Source organism: Ornithodoros turicata, chromosome 1, assembly GCF_037126465.1.
Source record: "Ornithodoros turicata isolate Travis chromosome 1, ASM3712646v1, whole genome shotgun sequence".
NCBI classification, from domain to species: Eukaryota; Metazoa; Arthropoda; class Arachnida; order Ixodida; family Argasidae; genus Ornithodoros; species Ornithodoros turicata.
The window spans coordinates 61,205,741-61,229,636 of NC_088201.1; the positions used below are offsets into that span (position 1 = coordinate 61,205,741).

Consider the following 23,896-nt stretch of genomic DNA (forward strand, 5'->3'; position numbering starts at 1 on the left):
GGAAACTATGCTCTACACAGCGTCCAAATCCCGGTTGCGCTGCGAACTTTGCTGGTGTCTAGCACCCGCCACATTGAGATTTGGGAAGAAATGTTTCGTGGTGTGTCGTTTAGCACTATTAGGGACTGCTAAAAAAAGTTTCGTAAAAATGCGCGATAGTTTTGTGAGGGCCGAGCAGGCCCGCTGGATCATTTCGCGTGGAATCGCCCATGCGTAATAAATAAGTTGCTCCTACCGTTTAATATCACTCTTTCATTTACTCACCACCGGCAACTTGACATCGCCTATTTTTCTGCCTTCGTAGACAGCTATACTTAGACAGCTTACCTACTTGCACTGCCTATTCCCGACCCCTTGCGTATTTTCCTTAGAATTTCATGCACGCTGACTGAGTAGAAAATGTGTATGCGCAAGCAATCTTTATAAACGGTCCAACAACTTTGTTTCGACGATGGTGATTAGGGTGTTTCATCGCCACGGTCCACTTACCAGACTATCATCTCAACTTCTGGGTGTCCTGCATAACTTTTTCTCTTCTTTTAGGAGCCCAAGAATGGCAGCCTGGATCGTCGGAAGAGGCGAAAAAGTTCCTTAAGTAAGAACACGTAAAATATGCCTGAAACCCAGGCCGTCACAGAACAGCGTATGCCATGCGTACTTAATTAGGATGTGCATCAACATGAGGGCAGCGCTTCTTCTCGGCGCAGCCATGACCTCTGTTCTCGGCAGTTTGGCTAGCTTCTGGAACGTTCCCGCTCGCGGCGCTATCATGATCCACCTCTCCAAGTACGTAGAGCGCGCCCTGCTAGGGACGTTACACATAATCTTGCATCTCTAGCGATGTGTAGTTTCGCGTCAAGCGAAGTGTTAACTGATTTCGCAAGTCTCCCACGCAAGTGGACACAGCACCTGCTCGTTGGTGGTAGCTCTGAGACCATGATAAAGTCAGGGAGGTGTGGGGCCGAATCCCAGCGCCGGGTATTTCAAGTTTTTACCCCGTCTTCCAGGAATACATGCGAGACAGATGTCAGCACAGCTCTCCGAGAAGTCGGCCTATGACGCGTAGTGTATATACGGTGCTATACGGAATCAAAGACAAGAAGGTTGTTCTCTGGGTGGAGCTGGTCACAGGAGGCTCGCGTTTATTCCTGGAGATCAAGGTCTTCATGACATCTCATTTGTGCAACATTATAGACACATGATTTTGCATAGCTCTCAACCTAGTTTTCATGTAGTGATTGGCTGTGAAAAGAAAATGTCCTGTACGAGAACGTAAGTCACTGCAAAAAGGCTCCTATAGATACATTTGTACGAAGCTGTACGGGAGCCGACGATAATTCGGACAGACATTTCTTCTACTGGCGCTGGTACCCAGTAGAACAACCATCTCTGTTCGAGATATTGGTAAATCCGGAGCTGAGGCTTCTACTTCAATCTATTTTCACCGGACCACTGAATTTAGCACTTTTCATGTGCATACACGAAGTTTGACAAACGAGAGGTATATTTTCCGCATGTACGGTGGAGCACACGAAACATCCACAATAACGTTGCAATCCTCGTGTCCAATACAGACAAGGCGAAGAACTACCAGTAACTGCTTGGCGGTGGTTTACCGTGACGTTACCTGTCGCTGCAGCGGGAACAGCTGTATGTTGGGGCCTTATCTACGTTGTCTATATCATCACTATGTAAGCCGGAACATAATTCTGCCATGACAATTCGTTTTGAAGCTTACCCATGCAAATGTAATGTTTACGCCACGCAGAGAAGACCCGGATAACAGCGTAGTTCAGGACGTCGCCAAGAGCACCGTAAGCCGTCTTCGAGATATGCGCGCACTAAGGTAGGTTTGCGTAACCAGGATTTGTTTCACTTACATGCTTAAAAGGACATTCGATTGCAAATATTCCTCCTCGCGGAATGAAAGGTGCCGTTATCTTCGCACCAACCTAAAGATGCATGTCTTGCGTGGTTCGTGACTTATATGCGAACGAAACTACGAAGTGTCCTGCCATCCTTATTGAAAATTTGTTCCTGGGGTTGCCCGAGAGCATGAGGCCTTAAGATATTATGGGACGTTTGGGTGAAGTCCCTGGGTAACCCCAGGGCCTGGTTACTCCAAACGTCCCATAATACCTCAGGTACTGGGGTAACCCCGGGAACAAATTTTCAATTCTCAGACAGCACTGTCGTACATTCGTAGTGCTGGGGTACCGTGAGCAGTTCCTCATAGGCCACCCCGCGGCCTGTGTTATTACCCCCAGAATATGTTGAGGTGACGCCAGGTACTTGGGCAAGAACCCAAGGTAACCCCGAAGTCGTGGTAAGTCCTAGGTAAACCACAGCACATTTTAGGGTAACCACATGGTTTCTTATGGTATCCCCAGGACGACTTGGGGTAACCCTAAGTTGTCTTAGGGTAACCGTAGGAGTTACTGGGGTTACCTCAGCAGAACCTCAGGATTTCTGGGGTAACCTCAAGATTTTCCGAGATTACCTCAGACATTTTTTCAATTGGGAAAACGATTTGCCTGATCATCGGGGGAGGTCGTTTGAAGGAACAAATGGCATGAATCCCGTTACATTTATGTTGGTGTCAAGGTAAGGAGATCTTTCATTCCTCGAGGAGAGAGTTTTGCACCTTAGTACCCCATTAAAAGGAGAGTTGAAACTAGAAGTTTATTTTTGTGTTTGCCTGTTGTCTTTCGGGTAAAGTTGCCACAATACCTTCCTTTTGTGCAGACTACAAGAATCGCTGGTCGCCTACTGGTTTTTAGGTCTTCCCCTCTACTACGTATCGTTCATTTCACGAAAATTTGAAGTTGCGTAAGTCATACTCCACTCATAATGATGCCATGTATCGAAAGTATACCTAAGTGTCGCATACAGCACCTCATCGTCCTATGGCAGTAAACAGTAACCGTGCAACGATATGTTTCGTCGCCAGCATCGTTGTGTAGCGCCGTGCAGCGCTGATGATGAGCTGCGGTTTAATGACGCATGGTAGCGTCTTGCGGTGAGAAAGGAGTTATGACAATATCTTTATCCATGGTTAGTAGTTGTCTTTTACCATCAAGAAACAGGCTACCATAGTATTATTTAACTAAGTAAGTAAGGTATTTAGTATATTAAGTTTTGTCATTCTTAGGGACTACAGTCAGCTCACAGTACTCATTGTTTCAGTATGCGCCAGCACTGAGGCCTATAGCCAGGGAAATACCTCGTTCAAATTTTGCTTTCTGTTTTAACGCGTCTACACAGCGAAACATGCTCTACCGAGAGCTGACGTAGGCGCATTGAAGATAATTAATCCATACCAGGTTTTTGGAAGGTTCCTTCTTTGGCGCAACAATGATAGTAATGATGATGCTTCCAAGAGACAACCTGCGCTTGTGGGCGTTGAGACGGCTCGTCACATGGGACACCATCAAGGACAGGATGCCTTGGAACATCCTCGTCATGTACGGCTCTGTGTCGTCCCTTACTAAATTAGCCAAGGTGAGTGCTCGCAGCTCCTATATTTACAGTACTAGGTTACTTATGCAGGACGTGTGCGAATAGCTTCCCGGATGTTGTCTTGTCATATACCGGGTGTCTCAGTTAAATCCCCGGGCTAAATAATTCGCGAACCGGTGCACCAATCGAACTTTCTTTTTTACAAGTATCTGTACTATACCGCCTACAACCTCCGCACTGTGTGAATGAGTGGGAGGCGCTCATTATTTAAATATAAATTCAAATGAGCTTCGTGAAGACACATAACTTCTAAAGCATTGCACCGTCGGCATTAAAATGGGTACTACCCCTTTTGGGACCTTCAGTGGACACCTTTTAGAGAAAAATCTGCCACCAAAGCGGGTCATTTGTTGCAGTAATTAATTGGTTTCGGTTTACATATTTTTGTCGCGGCTGGTCGCGGTGAAGCGCAAAAGGACGCTCTTCCACTCCCATGACCACCAATGAATTACGTCCATACACCAATGAATTACGTCCTTTTGCACTTCGCCGCGACCAGCCGAGACAAAAATATGTAAACCGAAACCAATTAATTACTGCAACAAATGACCCGCTTCGGTGGCAGATTTTTCTCTAAAATGTGTCCACTGAAGATCCCAAAGGGGGTAGTACCCATTTTAATGCCGACGGCGCCCTGCTTTAGAAGTTATGTTTTTTCACGAAACGCATTTGAATTTTTATTTAAATAATAAGCGGCTCCAACTCATTCACACGGTGCGCAGGTTGTAGGCAGTATCGGACAGATACTTGTAAAAAAGAAAGTTCTTCGATTGGTGCACCGGTTCGCGAATTATTTAGCCCGGGTATTTAACTGAGACACCCGGTATAATTCATGTCCTTATAAGGATGAACCCACCCTGCATGACGCCACACCACTTGGCCTTCACGAGAATGAAAGCAACAAGAACAAAACTTTATTTTGATGACGATGAGGTGTGAAGACAATCAATGCCAATTTGCCATCGTGTCTCTTAACATCAATCCTCTCCATAAGTGTCACTGTGGATCACGATCGAAATCAACTGAGCTGAGCCGCACAGACAAGCACAAACCTAAGTACAATGCCTAAGTACATCGATAGGTTGAAATATGGCAGTCATCGGAGAAGTCAGGCAGCGGCGGGAATCGAACCTACACCTCCTAATTCCCGCCGGTCAAGTGCGCTACTGGCACGACTTCCCGACGACTTGCCAAGGGGCCGCTTTCTCTTCTACATGTTTTTCTCAGACGCACACGCTTATAGGGAGAATTTGGCAATTCTTTGATCTTTCGCTGCCTCGCTGATGGAGCTAGTTTTGACGTCAGAGTCATGGTTGCAACAGAAAGAAAAGAAAAGAAAAGAAAAGACAAAACAAAAAAGAGCGGAATTCATCCAGAATCCGCTTCTTGGCGAGCTCGTGGGCGTCATATTGATGCAACCTGCCAGCTGATCCAGTGGCGTAGCAAGAGAGAGAGAGAGATAGGGTTCGGGGGTTCAACTTCCCCCCTTCGAAATCGTACCTTCGGTAATGCATTTGGGTGAGGAAAAAAGCGGGAAAATCTCTCCCCTATGTAAAGTTCCCGTAGAACGCCTTCCGGAATATTTTTCTGGCTACGCTACCGAGCTGATAAGCATGTGCTTTCTGGTGCTAAATGTAGTCGACCAGAACCGTCAGTTCACGGCTTGCGTGGCCTGTGATATGGGGGAGGAGGCTGTGTTGCAAGTAACTGCAAGAATTCAAGGAAGAAGGGTCCTCGAAGGACTTCACCGACAAAATGTGCACGTGCCTTCCCTCCTTGCACTGTGAACAACGCTTTGCATCAATATTACGTCTACGACCAACTGAAGACTGGACAACAATAGAGCACGGCGAAGATGTCGTTTAGCGGTGACGTCATGTGAGACGCGGCTCCTCCAAATGGCCAAACTCTTCCTTTAAACGGATCTGATACAAGGCAGAGCCGTTTATAGGGAGAGTTTGGCCATTAGGAGGAGCCTAACTTGAAGCGCGTCATGCGACGTCACGGCTAAGCCACCTCCCTCGCCGTGCTCAATTGTTTTCCCGTTGTCATTCGGTCGCCGACGCCATATTGATGCTGATCGTTGTTTACGATGCAAGGCGGGAACACACGTGTGTACATTGTCCTTCGAAAGCCCTTCGTCCTTGAACTCTTTCAGTTTGACAACAAAACCCCCCTTATCAGAGGCGGCTGTGGGTCATAAGCCGGTTATTCCTGCAGATTGCATTCATTGCAACAACAAAGCTGACGGACAGCATCAATATGGCGCGCATCAGATGGCTGATAAGCGGATTCTTCTTGGATTCAGTCTTTTTGAGCTGCGCAACGACGACTCTGACGTCAAAATAAGCTCCACCCACGAGGCGGCAAAAGATCACAGAATGGCCAAACTCTCCCTATAAATGGCTCTGATACAAGGACGAGGCAGGCGACATCTGGAGAACATGATGGAAATCAACCGGGCCGATACTGGCACACAAGCAGACAAACACAAAGCCTCCGATACTTTGGAGAAAATGAGGGGAAGTCGTCGGGAAGTAGTGCCAGTGTGACTGCGCGATTGTGTGATTGTGCGGAAACGAAATGATAATTAGACACTGATGCTTCTAAAATAGTTTTCGTAACGTACGTCGCAGGAGCATAACCTTGTGAAAGTAATCTTCGATCATATGGGAAACAAATTCTGGACGAGCGCATCCACACAGACTACTCAAGTCATTCTAACCACAGTAGCCGCAGTGCTGTCCGAAGTTATCGGGAATCCCACCCTCAACGACCTCATGGTGCCTATTGTCATCAATATCGTGAGTATAGATAGCCAGGTGCGCGTTAATTGGAGTTCAAAAATCAGACGTACTGACAAAACAACGAATGAGAAGAAATAGTTGCTTCGTGACGAGTCCCCCACTGCGAAGTGGCACGAAGACCTGAGGGGGAAACTTCTCTTGTGACGTTGCAGGGCGTGCACTTTCACATACATCTATAAAATTGTTGAATACATGAAGCCGCAAATTGTAGAGACGCAGACTAGAAACTTGCCTTACCGCGTGATGCGTTTTTCTGTCGTGCTCGCCGCCAATAACGATGCGCCCTAAAAGCCGAAACGCATGGGGCGTTTTCCCAGCATCAAAACGTCACGCGCACGCCGTGGCCTTGTACGCGCGGCGAAGACACGTTCGCGAGACGACCACCCGAAACGCATGAGACAGGGGCGGGTCTAGGATTTTCCCGAGGGGGGGTCCGCTGTGGACAAGTGCCACGTGCATGCTGGGATTGGTCCACTCAACCCTATGTTGAAGTCTGGAATTGAGGGGGGGTCCGGACCCCTGGACCCGCCCCCTAGATCTGCGCCTGCATGGGACGTGAGTAGTATAGTTTAATACGGCTTAATAACGGTGCCGGCATAAGAACCGAGCGGCATAAGAACCGAGCGGCACAAGAACCGAGCGCTATAACGGCATCTTTTTTCTAATCCAAGATGGCCGATTCTAAGCCAACACAATCCAGTTCTAAGCCAACACAAGCCAAATCCAAAGCCATCTGATTGGCCACCATTAGCTCCGCCCACTTCACACGTTGATTGGCCCATGCTAAGCCTACTGATCTTTGATTGGTTGACCGTAGCTCCTTCATGCTAATTAATTGGCTCCGCTCCCACTTCACACGCTGATTGGCTCATGCTAAGCCTTGACTGAGCATTGATTGGTTTACCGTAGCTCCACCCCTTCATGCTAATTACTTGGCTCCGCGCGCGCGCCCCCCACCGCTACTGATCGCGCGTTGATTGGTTCACCATAGCTCCGCCCCCGCCCGTTTATGTTCATTACTTGACTCCACCCCGCCCCCAGCGGGCTTCACGCTGATTGGCCGGCGCGACCGCTGATTGGTCCAGGCGCGGCGGCAGCGACCCCGCTGCGGCTTTATCTCAGATGTCCAAACTTACCCATCTGATTGGTCCATTCTAAGCCGGTCCGCGCACTCTCCCAGCCCCCCCATCTGATTGGCCGCCGCCACTGCCTTCACCGGCACCCACCAGACGGCACGTGGCGGCCCTATCTCAGATATTCAAACTTATACCGATTGGCCTGCCACCAGACGGTGCGCGGCGGCGGCGGCGGCGGCTTCAGATGGTTCTAACCCAATGTCTCTATCTCATACATCCAAACTTACCTCGTGCCGCCAGACGGCAGCGGCCCCGCTGCGGCTTTATCTCAGATGTTCAAACTTACCCGTGCCCGGGCTAGCGGGTGGCATAGCCTTCACCGGCGCCCGCCAGATGGCAGCGACTCCACTACGGCTTTATCTAAGATGTTCAAACTTACCTTGTGGTGTGCACCCACTTCATGCTGATTGGTCTGATTCAGACGTCTAAGCCTACTGATCACCCTTCCAATGTAAGCCTGCCGATTGGCCCGTTCTAAGCCCACTGACACCGGACTTTACTGGCTCCGCCCACTTCACGCTGATTGGCCCATTCTAAGCCTACCGATGGCTGACCCTGATTGGTCCATGCTAAGCCTACTGAACGGTGATTGGCTTACCTGTCGCTCCTAAGCAGCTTCAGATAAGACACACACGACAATTGTTGATTTCAACCTTTATTTGGTACAACAGCCTCTTGGTTCAGCTGTGGGTATAGGTTCAGCTGCATCAGAGAGACCATTGGTCTACGTGAACATCTCTCACGCTCACTCAGCTCCCTCGGTAGATTCCAACTGTTATTGGTTCATCTGACTGCACGTGGCCGCTCACCCAGCTCCTTATTGGTTCTAGTCGGTCACCGCTCCCTCATAGGCTCCAACTCCGATTGGTCCATCTAACAGCAAGTGGTCACTGCTATTGATCCATTGAACCGCAAGCCACTCATTGGTCACTCACACTCATCTCTAGACGAGATAAATTTAACTGTGGAACTTTTACCATAAGATAACTTTAGCGGGGGCTGGTAGGCTCCAACGGCTATTGGCCCGTGCCTCCACCCATTGGTTCACAACGCGCATGCTCTGACGGCGCCGAAGAAGGTTCCCTACACATTTAATAGAAATTATGCTATTGGTCCAGCTGCGTCATAGGGCATGGCTGTGGCTGGCCCTGATGCTACTTACTTCGTGGCGCAACTCTTTAATGGCTCCACCCACTTCGCATTGATTGGTCCATTTTAAGCCTACTGACTTCTAAGCCAGTCCACGCTAAGCCTACTGATCACTCTACCAGCGCTCTGATTGGCCGCTACCAATTGGCCCTCGTTCTAAGTCCACTGACACCAGATGGCGCAACTCTTCACCAGCTGTGCCTACTTCATGCTGATTGGTCCATTCTAAGCCTACTGACTTCTAAGCCGAACCACGCTAAGCCTACTGATTGTCCCTTCACACCAAAGCCTACCGGTGTCTGGCCCTGATTGGTCCACGTTAAGCCTACTGAACAGTGATTGGCTAGCCTGTCGCTCCTAAACCACAATGCAGCAGCTTCAGACAAGACACACGACAATTGTTGATTTCAACCTTTATTTGGTACAACAGCCTGTGGGTAGGTTCAGCTGCATCAGAGAGATCCCGGTCATCCCTTGCGCTCATTGGTCACTCAGCTCCCTCGATAGACACCATATGGCTCATCTAACTGCAAGTGCTCATTGGCCCATCTGACTACAAGCCTCTCATTGGTCACTTATGTCTAGGGCTCCCTAACAGGCTCCAACTGCCCATGCCTCCATCCGCGGCTGCTCACCGGTTCACAATGAAACTTTTTCACATGCTCTACCCTACACAGACAAGAGATGACGCCGCTTGTCTTTGCAAAGATGGACAGCTGCCATTGCATCGGTGACTCATTTCTATCCAACCGGTTCAAGAGAGCCAGCGTGCTGAACAGCTTACATGCCGCCGCCTGTTCACACAGCCACAGTTGGAAATGGGGAAAATTTTTTTTTTTCAGGGTACACATCTCAAAACACACTCTACACGAGTAAAGTTGGCTTCCCCCGGTTGCACGCGGGCGTTAGGTCAAGCCCGCCCCATGAGAACAAGCTTAGGATCGTTTAGGATGTGTGTGTGTGTGTGTGTGCTTTGCAGTTCAACCTAAAAATTGTTTCAATCAAGCAGAATGGCAAATGATGCAATGGAGCGCGTTCATTCTTGAGAACGAATTTTGTGACAGAACATAAACAAAACAAAACATTTCAATGTGCAAAAAACTCATCGTGATGCTAATCAGGGAAGCCAGCACGCGTTCGAAATAAGCAAGAAGAAGCACATGATCGAGAAAACAACGATAGTTGGTGCTGTGCAGAGAAGCTGGTTTGAGGGAAAAACAGCTTCTATGATCAATAAACCCTTGGGCCTGTTTTTATTTTAGACAGCGCGCATTCAACACGCGAAATTAAATAAATCGAGCAGAATGACAATAGCATAGTGGCGCTATGTGGTGAAGCTCAAGACGCACTGACACTCCAACGCTTATTAAACAATGACGCGCGTACTGAAGCTAAAAAAGAAAAAGGCAGGCTCAACCCAAGCTGAGTATGAAGAAACACACTGCTCCCCTCAGAATACCCTGTTCAAACATAGCCAGTGTACACGACACAGCTCGCAGTCCTGGAAGCACTCTTAGAAATATAAGTCCAAGGCACAACGTCGCACTATGAACGAGTTCATGTCGGAAAAAATGCGCGCTCACCTTCGCAGTCGGGTCACGAGCACCATACCGCAATATCTGAAACATGCGGCGCGTGGACAGCTCACGTGACTTTAGCCAGCCCGTGCAGTTTTAGACTTCAACATAAGAAATTAACTAAATCAAGCACAGTGATGCTATGTCGTGACTGACGCTTATTAAACAATGCTATGCAGTGAAGCTTCGCGCGTACTCAATGTTAAAAACGGACACTCAACCCAAAACTGAGTATGAAGAAACACAATTTCAGATTGCTCTCTCCCGCAGAACATCCCGTGCACCTCCGCGTTCCTTCTCTATACTGGAAGCAGCAATATTAAGATCGTCGCACTATGAACAAGTCCGGCTCATCAAAAAAAGAAAGGGCTTACCTCATCACACCGGTATTACGCACGTAGACTCTTGTCGCATGGCGCGGTACAGCAGGGTAGGGAAACACGGCCGCGTGGACAGCTCACACGATTTCAGCCTGCCCGCGCACACCTCACAACATGCGCCGACACACCCAACATGTCGACCACTTACCGTGCCAGCCGCACGGAAAACTTGATAGCCGAAACACAGGCGCGTAAACACCCCTCTGGTTGGGACCATCTCTTTTATATCAGTGCTCGCTCGTTTCCGCAAGGTTGCAAGCCCGAGAAATTGGGTCACCTTGAAGATGAGCCATCTGTTTTATATCAAAACGCACTTCATGGCCAAACTCTGCGGCGGACCCTAGCGGAAAAAATGTTGCGTCAAGGTGATGTAACGAGAAACTGGGTCACCTCGTAAATCATGTTTTCCGAGGCCGCACGTATTAAAACCAGTGATCACACCACGCTATGAGAAGGAAAAAAAATATCCCTATGAGTCCACCTGCTCATTGCCGAAACAAGCACCGAGAACAAAGGGTTCGCTTATGCAGTTTCCAAGAGGTTCCAAATGTCCCTCGCAGCTAACGGGCGCGCATCACGGGCACGATTGTGTAAACAAAATCGCACCACCCTCCAAGGGCGCATTTGAGTTCCGTCCGTCGGTCGACTCTGGGTTAAGCGCACAACGAGGAAGATGAGGAAAGTTTTCAGTTCATTCGGCAGTATTTCCTGTTTTTAGGAGGGAAATTTCTGTGTTGTGTGATGGAGACGCTATATAGATAGGTGATAAGGAGAAGGATTATATAGCACGTACTCATCGACTAAGCGAGTATAGTTTGTGGAGAGCGCCACGCTATTTTAAAGTAATTTTATATCATATCCCAAACGTTCTGCGCGATCAAACGGAAAGAAGAAAACCGTTTCACGCATCACGGTGCGTGCGCGTGCTCAAAACAAGTTCTGGCTATTAGTAAAAGAAGTAGTTTTGGGTTCCCAGGCGGGTGTTTCCAGCGCATCAGGCAACAACGTAAACTGTTCTGCGCGATCAAACAAGTCCCGCTCCAACGCGCGTACCATATCATAACTTGTTTCAGCGTGCTCAAACAAGTTCTGGCTTTTGTGGTCGTATGATGGTGCAGATTTGTAAGAAACACTGAAGAGAGTCAAGGATGATCCTCCGACATGAGAAAAGTGATGAGCAGCGACTTGACAACCGCGAAACTGCGAAGCCTCAGTGTGTCGTGTGAGATGGATCAGTTCGTATGCAAACGCATGCTGGCAGATTTACAATGCCTACACAACTTTTTAAATGGACACGGAGAAGAGAGTGATTTTAGTGACATTTTGAGAGCTATTCCCGTGCGGAGTACTCATAAAATAAGACAGTTTGTGAGATACAAGTTGGAACTGCTGGAGCGATATAGAAACGGAGAACCCATCGACGAGACAATCATAAATGCCGGGTTTTCCATCCCCGTGGTGCGCGACTACTGGAAAAAGAACCACACGAGCTTGGACATTACCGTCATCGAGGGAAATGAACGTGTTGTCTCCACGTTAGAAGACATCCTCGCTAAAGTGTTGTGAATACAGTGTTTAGCAGTACCGCGGGGTCTCTATGAAGCTTTCATCGGGAAACGATTCACCACCATCGACAGGGTAGACGATGCCATGGACGAGATCCTACGAGTATGCCACGAAATTGAGCTAGAAAAAGGAGATGCGAACCTATTCATGATATCACGCGAAGTCCTAAAGAGATACGGCTACAGAGACATCGCGGGCATAGATATTCTTCAAGCTCTTCATCTGCTGCACGTCTTAGTTTACCTCTGGAATGAATGCTGTCGTATCATGTACGACCCGGATGGCTGTCCCCTAAAGATCGAGTGAAACAGAAGAAGAAAAGGCGTCTTTGATGAGCAACCGATTGGAGTGCGGAACAAAATAAATAAATATTTTGTCAACACAGTTGTCCGTTTGTATGACTGGATAGGAAAAGCACGATATTTCTTGCATTTTTCTAAAGATATAGATTAAAAAGTTGTGCATATACTCACACATACTATACAAGATATATGATTGTGGATTAATTGCTAAAATTTATCGATCTACATTCAGGAGAAGTGGTGACTACCACGCATCAGTAAGAGTTTAATCACAATTTGAACAAGTGTTGCGATTTATGATCAGTGTTGTAGAATGTGTAATTTCACAATACGCAAGCTTTAATTCGCTCACTTTGACGAGCACTCTTTCACGATGACAGAGAATTTAATCCAATGGATTGATATTTTCTATATACACTATAACATAATGCGAATTCTTTATGTCGTGGATATTAAAAGTTACGAATATTTTCCGAATGAAATTTACTTCAAACTCGAAGAAAGGGTCACCCGCTTCGACGAAGACGTTTCGGCAACACGCTGACGAAGACGTTTCCGCAAAAAGCAACACGCACGCGTGCGGTACCGCGTTAACGCGTCGGGCGCAGAATCGCGTTCGGTTTCGGGTACGGCATTGGGGAAACGCGGCCCGGCGTGTTGCCGAAACGTCTTCGTCGAAGCGGGTGACCCTTTCTTCGAGTTTGAAGTAAATTTCATTCGGAAAATATTCGTAACTTTTAATATCCACGACATAAAGAATTCGCATTATGTTATAGTGTATATAGAAAATATCAATCCATTGGATTAAATTCTCTGTCATCGTGAAAGAGTGCTCGTCAAAGTGAGCGAATTAAAGCTTGCGTATTGTGAAATTACACATTCTACAACACTGATCATAAATCGCAACACTTGTTCAAATTGTGATTAAACTCTTACTGATGCGTGGTAGTCACCACTTCTCCTGAATGTAGATCGATAAATTTTAGCAATTAATCCACAATCATATATCTTGTATAGTATGTGTGAGTATATGCACAACTTTTTATTCTATATCTTTAGAAAAATGCAAGAAATATCGTGCTTTTCCTATCCAGTCATACAAACGGACAACTGTGTTGACAAAATATTTATTTATTTTGTTCCGCACTCCAATCGGTTGCTCATCAAAGACGCCTTTTCTTCTTCTGTTTCACTCGATCTTTAGGGGACAGCCATCCGGTTCGTACATGATACGACAGCATTCATTCCAGAGGTAAACTAAGACGTGCAGCAGATGAAGAGCTTGAAGAATATCTATGCCCGCGATGTCTCTGTAGCCGTATCTCTTTAGGACTTCGCGTGATATCATGAATAGGTTCGCATCTCCTTTTTCTAGCTCAATTTCGTGGCATACTCGTAGGATCTCGTCCATGGCATCGTCTACCCTGTCGATGGTGGTGAATCGTTTCCCGATGAAAGCTTCATAGAGACCCCGCGGTACTGCTAAACACTGTATTCACAACACTTTAGCGAGGATGTCTTCTAACGTGGAGACAACACGTTCATTTCCCTCGATGACGGTAATGTCCAAGCTCGTGTGGTTCTTTTTCCAGTAGTCGCGCACCACGGGGATGGAAAACCCGGCATTTATGATTGTCTCGTCGATGGGTTCTCCGTTTCTATATCGCTCCAGCAGTTCCAACTTGTATCTCACAAACTGTCTTATTTTATGAGTACTCCGCACGGGAATAGCTCTCAAAATGTCACTAAAATCACTCTCTTCTCCGTGTCCATTTAAAAAGTTGTGTAGGCATTGTAAATCTGCCAGCATGCGTTTGCATACGAACTGATCCATCTCACACGACACACTGAGGCTTCGCAGTTTCGCGGTTGTCAAGTCGCTGCTCATCACTTTTCTCATGTCGGAGGATCATCCTTGACTCTCTTCAGTGTTTCTTACAAATCTGCACCATCATACGACCACAAAAGCCAGAACTTGTTTGAGCACGCTGAAACAAGTTATGATATGGTACGCGCGTTGGAGCGGGACTTGTTTGATCGCGCAGAACAGTTTACGTTGTTGCCTGATGCGCTGGAAACACCCGCCTGGGAACCCAAAACTACTTCTTTTACTAATAGCCAGAACTTGTTTTGAGCACGCGCACGCACCGTGATGCGTGAAACGGTTTTCTTCTTTCCGTTTGATCGCGCAGAACGTTTGGGATATGATATAAAATTACTTTAAAATAGCGTGGCGCTCTCCACAAACTATACTCGCTTAGTCGATGAGTACGTGCTATATAATCCTTCTCCTTATCACCTATCTATATAGCGTCTCCATCACACAACACAGAATTTTCCCTCCTAAAAACAGGAAATACCGCCGAATGAACTGAAAACTTTCCACATCTTCCTCGTTGTGCGCTTAACCCAGAGTCGACCGACGGACGGAACTCAAATGCGCCCTTGGAGGGTGGTGCGATTTTGTTTACACAATCGTGCCCGTGATGCGCGCCCGTTAGCTGCGAGGGACATTTGGAACCTCTTGGAAACTGCATAAGCGAACCCTTTGTTCTCGGTGCTTGTTTCGGCAATGAGCAGGTGGACTCATAGGGATATTTTTTTTCCTTCTCATAGCGTGGTGTGATCACTGGTTTTAATACGTGCGGCCTCGGAAAACATGATTTACGAGGTGACCCAGTTTCTCGTTACATCACCTTGACGCAACATTTTTTCCGCTAGGGTCCGCCGCAGAGTTTGGCCATGAAGTGCGTTTTGATATAAAACAGATGGCTCATCTTCAAGGTGACCCAATTTCTCGGGCTTGCAACCTTGCGGAAACGAGCGAGCACTGATATAAAAGAGATGGTCCCAACCAGAGGGGTGTTTACGCGCCTGTGTTTCGGCTATCAAGTTTTCCGTGCGGCTGGCACGGTAAGTGGTCGACATGTTGGGTGTGTCGGCGCATGTTGTGAGGTGTGCGCGGGCAGGCTGAAATCGTGTGAGCTGTCCACGCGGCCGTGTTTCCCTACCCTGCTGTACCGCGCCATGCGACAAGAGTCTACGTGCGTAATACCGGTGTGATGAGGTAAGCCCTTTCTTTTTTTGATGAGCCGGACTTGTTCATAGTGCGACGATCTTAATATTGCTGCTTCCAGTATAGAGAAGGAACGCGGAGGTGCACGGGATGTTCTGCGGGAGAGAGCAATCTGAAATTGTGTTTCTTCATACTCAGTTTTGGGTTGAGTGTCCGTTTTTAACATTGAGTACGCGCGAAGCTTCACTGCATAGCATTGTTTAATAAGCGTCAGTCACGACATAGCATCACTGTGCTTGATTTAGTTAATTTCTTATGTTGAAGTCTAAAACTGCACGGGCTGGCTAAAGTCACGTGAGCTGTCCACGCGCCGCATGTTTCAGATATTGCGGTATGGTGCTCGTGACCCGTCTGCGAAGGTGAGCGCGCATTTTTTCCGAGATGAACTCGTTCATAGTGCGACGTTGTGCCTTGGACTTATATTTCTAAGAGTGCTTCCAGGACTGCGAGCTGTGTCGTGTACACTGGCTATGTTTGAACAGGGTATTCTGAGGGGAGCAGTGTGTTTCTTCATACTCAGCTTGGGTTGAGCCTGCCTTTTTCTTTTTTAGCTTCAGTACGCGCGTCATTGTTTAATAAGCGTTGGAGTGTCAGTGCGTCTTGAGCTTCACCACATAGTGCCACTATGCTATTGTCATTCTGCTCGATTTATTTAATTTCGCGTGTTGAATGCGCGCTGTCTAAAATAAAAACAGGCCCAAGGGTTTATTGATCATAGAAGCTGTTTTTCCCTCAAACCAGCTTCTCTGCACAGCACCAACTATCGTTGTTTTCTCGACCATGTGCTTCTTCTTGCTTATTTCGAACGCGTGCTGGCTTCCCTGATTAGCATCACGATGAGTTTTTTGCACATTGAAATGTTTTGTTTTGTTTATGTTCTGTCACAAAATTCGTTCTCAAGAATGAACGCGCTCCATTGCATCATTTGCCATTCTGCTTGATTGAAACAATTTTTAGGTTGAACTGCAAAGCACACACACACACACACATCCTAAACGATCCTAAGCTTGTTCTCATGGGGCGGGCTTGACCTAACGCCCGCGTGCAACCGGGGGAAGCCAACTTTACTCGTGTAGAGTGTGTTTTGAGATGTGTACCCTGAAAAAAAAAATTTTTTCCCCATTTCCAACTGTGGCTGTGTGAACAGGCGGCGGCATGTAAGCTGTTCAGCACGCTGGCTCTCTTGAACCGGTTGGATAGAAATGAGTCACCAATGCAATGGCAGCTGTCCATCTTTGCAAAGACAAGCGGCGTCATCTCTTGTCTGTGTAGGGTAGAGCATGTGAAAAAGTTTCATTGTGAACCGGTGAGCAGCCGCGGATGGAGGCATGGGCAGTTGGAGCCTGTTAGGGAGCCCTAGACATAAGTGACCAATGAGAGGCTTGTAGTCAGATGGGCCAATGAGCACTTGCAGTTAGATGAGCCATATGGTGTCTATCGAGGGAGCTGAGTAACCAATGAGCGCAAGGGATGACCGGGATCTCTCTGATGCAGCTGAACCTACCCACAGGCTGTTGTACCAAATAAAGGTTGAAATCAACAATTGTCGTGTGTCTTGTCTGAAGCTACTGCATTGTGGTTTAGGAGCGACAGGCTAGCCAATCACTGTTCAGTAGGCTTAACGTGGACCAATCAGGGCCAGACACCGGTAGGCTTTGGTGTGAAGGGACAATCAGTAGGCTTAGCGTGGTTCGGCTTAGAAGTCAGTAGGCTTAGAATGGACCAATCAGCATGAAGTAGGCACAGCTGGTGAAGAGTTGCGCCATCTGGTGTCAGTGGACTTAGAACGAGGGCCAATTGGTAGCGGCCAATCAGAGCGCTGGTAGAGTGATCAGTAGGCTTAGCGTGGACTGGCTTAGAAGTCAGTAGGCTTAAAATGGACCAATCAATGCGAAGTGGGTGGAGCCATTAAAGAGTTGCGCCACGAAGTAAGTAGCATCAGGGCCAGCCACAGCCATGCCCTATGACGCAGCTGGACCAATAGCATAATTTCTATTAAATGTGTAGGGAACCTTCTTCGGCGCCGTCAGAGCATGCGCGTTGTGAACCAATGGGTGGAGGCACGGGCCAATAGCCGTTGGAGCCTACCAGCCCCCGCTAAAGTTATCTTATGGTAAAAGTTCCACAGTTAAATTTATCTCGTCTAGAGATGAGTGTGAGTGACCAATGAGTGGCTTGCGGTTCAATGGATCAATAGCAGTGACCACTTGCTGTTAGATGGACCAATCGGAGTTGGAGCCTATGAGGGAGCGGTGACCGACTAGAACCAATAAGGAGCTGGGTGAGCGGCCACGTGCAGTCAGATGAACCAATAACAGTTGGAATCTACCGAGGGAGCTGAGTGAGCGTGAGAGATGTTCACGTAGACCAATGGTCTCTCTGATGCAGCTGAACCAAGAGGCTGTTGTACCAAATAAAGGTTGAAATCAACAATTGTCGTGTGTGTCTTATCTGAAGCTGCTTAGGAGCGACAGGTAAGCCAATCACCGTTCAGTAGGCTTAGCATGGACCAATCAGGGTCAGCCATCGGTAGGCTTAGAATGGGCCAGTCAGCGTGAAGTGGGCGGAGCCAGTAAAGTCCGGTGTCAGTGGGCTTAGAACGGGCCAATCGGCAGGCTTACATTGGAAGGGTGATCAGTAGGCTTAGACGTCTGAATCAGACCAATCAGCATGAAGTGGGTGCACACCACAAGGTAAGTTTGAACATCTTAGATAAAGCCGTAGTGGAGTCGCTGCCATCTGGCGGGCGCCGGTGAAGGCTATGCCACCCGCTAGCCCGGGCACGGGTAAGTTTGAACATCTGAGATAAAGCCGCAGCGGGGCCGCTGCCGTCTGGTGGCACGAGGTAAGTTTGGATGTATGAGATAGAGACATTGGGTTAGAACCATCTGAAGCCGCCGCCGCCGCCGCCGCGCACCGTCTGGTGGCAGGCCAATCGGTATAAGTTTGAACATCTGAGATAGGGCCGCAACGGGCCGTCTGGTGGGTGCCGGTGAAGGCAGTGGCGGCGGCCAATCAGATGGGGGGGCTGGGAGAGTGCGCGGACCGGCTTAGAATGGACCAATCAGATGGGTAAGTTTGGACATCTGAGATAAAGCCGCAGCGGGGTCGCTGCCGCCGCGCCTGGACCAATCAGCGGTCGCGCCGGCCAATCAGCGTGAAGCCCGCTGGGGGCGGGGTGGAGTCAAGTAATGAACATAAACGGGCGGGGGCGGAGCTATGGTGAACCAATCAACGCGCGATCAGTAGCGGTGGGGGGCGCGCGCGCGGAGCCAAGTAATTAGCATGAAGGGGTGGAGCTACGGTAAACCAATCAATGCTCAGTCAAGGCTTAGCATGAGCCAATCAGCGTGTGAAGTGGGAGCGGAGCCAATTAATTAGCATGAAGGAGCTACGGTCAACCAATCAAAGATCAGTAGGCTTAGCATGGGCCAATCAACGTGTGAAGTGGGCGGAGCTAATGGTGGCCAATCAGATGGCTTTGGATTTGGCTTGTGTTGGCTTAGAACTGGATTGTGTTGGCTTAGAATCGGCCATCTTGGATTAGAAAAAAGATGCCGTTATAGCGCTCGGTTCTTGTGCCGCTCGGTTCTTATGCCACTCGGTTCTTATGCCGGCACCGTTATTAAGCCGTATTAAACTATACTACTGACGTGTACAGAGCGAGTGACGCGCGTCAATGTTGCCATATCCGTCGACAACAAGCGTTTGTTGGAATGTGCCGATGTTGTCGTTTTCTACGCTTTCTGCATTCATTCGTTCCAGGTATCGTTGAAACGTAGAAGTACATTTCCTGTGGCGGGGGCCATCGCTCTGTCCACTCCTCGTAAAATCGCGCCGCGCGCGATGGAAAACTGGTTTTTCCGAGGTCACATGCACGCTGCGCGCGAGCGCATCGTGAAGTCGTCGGAAAAACGCCCCATGCGTTTCGGCCCTAAGTCGGAATAGGAATTTGTCTTGCGAGCCGTCCTTAAAATACGACAAACTTTCGTACGATATTTTTATGTGCATTCAACGTTCATTAAAGATAAAACGTCCAAAAAGCGCTGCATAAGCACTGGTTACGATCAATGCATTTACGCCTGCTCCTGTGTGTCAATAAAATGAAATCATAGACGACGAAACTTTGTAAAGAACACGAAAGAGAAATAAAAAAGAATAGAAATATATTGTCCGAGTAATATAACATGACATCAGAACATGATATGATATTATAATATGACATATAATTCATCAGAGAACGTATTAAAGGGAAGTACCAGCTTTTTTTTGGTTGGATGCTTTCAACTTCAGAGCAGTATTTTTGTGAAATTCTCTCGCACTACAGAATAATAATCCAGGCTTCAAGTGCATTTGTAACCTTCATTCAAACTACAAGTATCAGTATAAAAATAAACATGGAACCCCATAGCAGCGAAACAGAGGTGATTTATTGATTTTTGTCACATAAACCGGGATTTAAATCAGGAATATTCTACTCCATTTATTGTTTATGAACACATAGCTTAGGTATTTTATGCAAGAACCGCTTGCGTACAGACTGTGCTAGCGATATACAGTCAAACTTCTTTATAGCGAACACCTTTTTAACGAAAATACCACAACATCAAATTTTTTTGCGGTCCCGCTGGAGCCCTATAGGTCCAATAATGGACATCCTTTTTAACGAAAATACCTTTACTGCGAATTTGTTTTGCTGTCCCCTGGGTTTCGTTGTAAAGTAGTTTGACTGTACACCAAAATCTGGGGTCATTGAACGTTACACTTTTTTGTCGCTATACGTAAACGCATTAAAACATTTAATTCAAGCTATAGAACAAGTGTCCCACGGTATGTGGTACAACACCGTTCAATGTGTGACGTAATCTGGAATACGCAGTTACCTCATTGCCGTAGTTACCACAGTGTCAACTTAATTACTAAAGAAATATGTGCCATTAGACTGTCAGTAAATTTTGCTTTCGTATGACTGTTCCGTACGAAATTGTGTCTACAACGTCCCAACAAACTGATGGTCGAAAACGACGCAGGCTTCTGCTTCAAAGACCCCTGCTGTATTTTACGTCATACCCGTTGGAGTGGCAGCGTCCGCAAACGTCATCATGCCTGTATCTCTGCCTCTCCTAATGCTACGGGAATCCCTACAGATATCTTGCTCGCGCATGGTAAGCCACTGCATCTATTGTGAAATGAGCTTAGGAGTAGGTCAGAGAAAGATGAGGAGAAGGCTTACATATCTGGCTATCAGGAAAGGGGGAAGTGCAGTAATTAGATCATAAACAAACGTGTAGACTTCAGAGCATGCATACAGAGTGGCAAATGAGAAGTCTGAGCTTATGCATAGTGTGTCATAGAGACTGAAATATGGCGTTCTCTATCATTACGTACATAGATACAAAATTATGTCGCCCCAATGAAAAGCGTAATAATATTAAACTGTTTAGCAAAAGAGTACACGTGGCAGTACATAGCTCTCTCGCATTTGAAAGTGGGCTTAACTCTGAGACTCGAGTAGTAGGGAGGGAGGGGGAGCTTAGGCAGGGAGGAAGATAATGTAGAGGGATCACTGGTGCAGGAAGAGATTTCGCAATGATTCCCGCACCGACAATAACACCACGACGACCCCCCCCCCCCCGCGAGCCGACGCATTGACCACGACGCTAATATTTTCCCCGTGCAAATAATAGACAGATATAGAGTGGAAGGTATTTTTGTTGGCCGTGTCGCCTTGGGATCGTCCATCACAGATGTTCAAGTCAAAGCGAGCAATATCAAACCTTGTCAAATCAACACACTCGCTACAAACAACTTTATTTAAAGGATGATGAGTGGGGGTTTCATCGCCAGGGGCGATACCCTACCCCACACTCTTAAAAATGAACTTCACGACATAGCACGCTCCTAGCCAATCATAATCTCGAATGCGCCTTTTTGTGACACTTATGCTATTTCTAAGAGTGCATTGCTGGCGGCACTACAAATTTGATACTACGTTTGTATCAACCAAAATCAGAAGGACAGAATCAGACAGGCTATAGTTATTATACCAGACATATCATAATCGTTTGTTAAGGATACCAATACCCTAGCCACACGGCAAACTTAATGCATTAAACGGAATGGCAGTTACTGCACATCCTAACCAACCACCATCTCACATGACATCGTTTTCTCCCTTGGTTTGTTGAAAACAGGAGGCGTCGCCTTTTCTGTTATAATTATCTTCTACGTAATAGTCATAAAAAAAGGTATACACCTTCTGTTTTCGACAAATCAGGTGAGATATGATGTGATTCGAGATTATAGTTGGTAAGGAGGTTAACTGCCATTCCGTTTAATGCATTAAGTTTGCCGTGTGGCTAGGGTACAATACGATTCACATTATTCACAATCTGAGGAGAGACATCAAAGCGAGCGATAAAATTATTCTATCTGACATATCATAACTGTTTCCTAAAGCTACCATTACGTTTCTGTTATTCGAAATCACAGGAACAGTATCTAAGCGAGCAACATCAAAGCCTATCTTAATCATTTGTTAAAGGAAGTAAGAACTCCTATCTGCAGGTATTTAGTTACGGGTGTAAGAGGTGTAATATTGTTGTTCTACGCTTCGTAATTCTATTTACCCAATTTATTGTTCAATACTTCTCCTTCATAACCTGTGCAGCGTTGATACAAAAACACACTTTTTTTCCGGATACGGGCGAGTAGACGCACCGCCATACAAATACCTCTATACATTGTTACGTCATCTCAATAATTGTAGCACCCAATCAGACGCCAACGCGGAGGTACACATAACGTTCTGCTTTATAAAACACTCTTAAAAATGAGCTTCACTACGTGGCACGCTCCTAGCCAACCATCATCCCGAATGACAAGGTTCTCGTCCCTGATTTGTTGAAAACGGGAGGCGGAGCCTACTTTGTAGCCATAATTCAGTACATAACGGATCCACATAATAGGCTCCACCTCCCATTATCAACAAATCAGGAGCAAGAACGTTGTCATTGGGGATCAGATTCATCTATATACAAAAGGTGTCACAACTAACAAGTTAAAATCGCCGTTTGGAGCCACCACAGTCGGCGGGCTAGCTTGGAAGGGTTCATAGCCCCTTTAAACACCTTGCCATAAACGCTTCTACGCCCACGATTCCCGTGGCGTTATCTATCGTCCGAGCTGAGTTTTCGGCGCAGATCACAGAAATTCCTGAGAGGGTAGCACAATAATGCTATCGCATTAAAAAAAGAAATGAGAGTGTCTCTAACTTTCTGTTTATGTGTTTCCGGCACAGATAGCGACTGGACTCGTTCTGAAGATTGTGGTGGTGTTGACCATTGTCATCACAACCAACACATTAGGCATACTGGTGTTCGGCAACGAAGACGACAGCGACGAAGGCTCGTTCTTGCTTCAAAGATCTGTAGCACATTTCTCGTTTAATAGTAGCCATAAAGCATTTTAAAACTACAATCCGCACACGCTACAACAACCTCGGTAGTGATCTTTCAGATGTGAATGTTGTGTGCAAACTGTTTAGTAACTTCCATGCGACTTATACGTGCTCATTTTCCATTTAAGAACATTTCAAAGAAAGTCAAGTTGCGGCCTGTGTCGCTTTTTTTTTTTTTTTTTCACTGTATGATTTCACTCAATCATTGTGATACAATCGATAGCAAACCCTTCGTCGTTTTTGAAGTATAACGTGTACAATGTCGAACATAATGTGATACAAGTCTGAGCTTTATCTGTTCGAACCAGGATATCTCAATATCCGGCTTCTGACGCACGTCCATCGGGGTGCGGTATGTTGCCGGGATGTACACGCATGAATTTCGTTTCGCACACTTCCTAGTGCAACATTGCAATAAAGAAGGAAGCGTCATGATATGATGAGTCAGTGGTTTGCGAAACTACTGCAAAAAGGTTGGCGCACAATGATGTAAAATTATATATTTTTTGTTCCATATTATAGCGCCGTACAGATGTGGACAGATGGATAGAGAACAGTAGGAAGGAGTGGGGGGACAGGGTGTATAGTTAAAATTATATTGGTCTTCATATTAATTATCATTTAATTTTGTATGTTTTGTATGTACCTACATGTATTCGATTTTGCAAATTTTCATATCTATGTGATAAACGTGCGCGAGAGTTGCTCAACGGAGAGATCCACTCATACTCGAGGCAAGTTCTCCCACGCCTGCAACGTCATACAACATTCATTATACAGTGAAGTTTATCGCCAACTCGAACTAGTGCCATCGCGACTAATTTTCGTTCTGTCTCGTTGCTTGCCTGTGATATTGCGATACGATGGTTCGAAACAATAGCCATCATCGTATGGTCACCTACACCAGAGGCTCCCAAGGTGTATA

The 23,896-nt window shown here is 46.8% G+C and overlaps 2 protein-coding genes across 5 annotated transcripts in view; one reads left to right on the forward strand and one right to left on the reverse strand.

The window, feature by feature from the left end:
• Positions 1–22,991, forward strand: part of LOC135378286 (sodium-dependent low-affinity dicarboxylate transporter 1-like) — a 37,021-nt gene extending 14,030 nt beyond the window's left edge. For all 4 annotated transcript variants that reach the window (XM_064611275.1, XM_064611277.1, XM_064611274.1 and 1 more), the window contains 9 exons: positions 544–595; positions 667–786; positions 1,575–1,691; positions 1,769–1,846; positions 2,746–2,829; positions 3,324–3,501; positions 6,156–6,323; positions 20,543–20,677; positions 22,813–22,991. In XM_064611275.1, coding sequence (XP_064467345.1) covers positions 544–595; positions 667–786; positions 1,575–1,691; positions 1,769–1,846; positions 2,746–2,829; positions 3,324–3,501; positions 6,156–6,323; positions 20,543–20,677; positions 22,813–22,983 — 1,103 coding nt within the window. In that variant the 3' untranslated portion in view covers positions 22,984–22,991. The remainder of the gene's footprint in view (positions 1–543; positions 596–666; positions 787–1,574; positions 1,692–1,768; positions 1,847–2,745; positions 2,830–3,323; positions 3,502–6,155; positions 6,324–20,542; positions 20,678–22,812) is intronic.
• The window catches only part of LOC135378289 (putative ATP-dependent RNA helicase TDRD12), a 206,405-nt gene that overhangs the window by 125,841 nt on the left and 56,668 nt on the right, over positions 1–23,896 (reverse strand). The gene's annotated exons all lie outside the window — the stretch shown is intronic.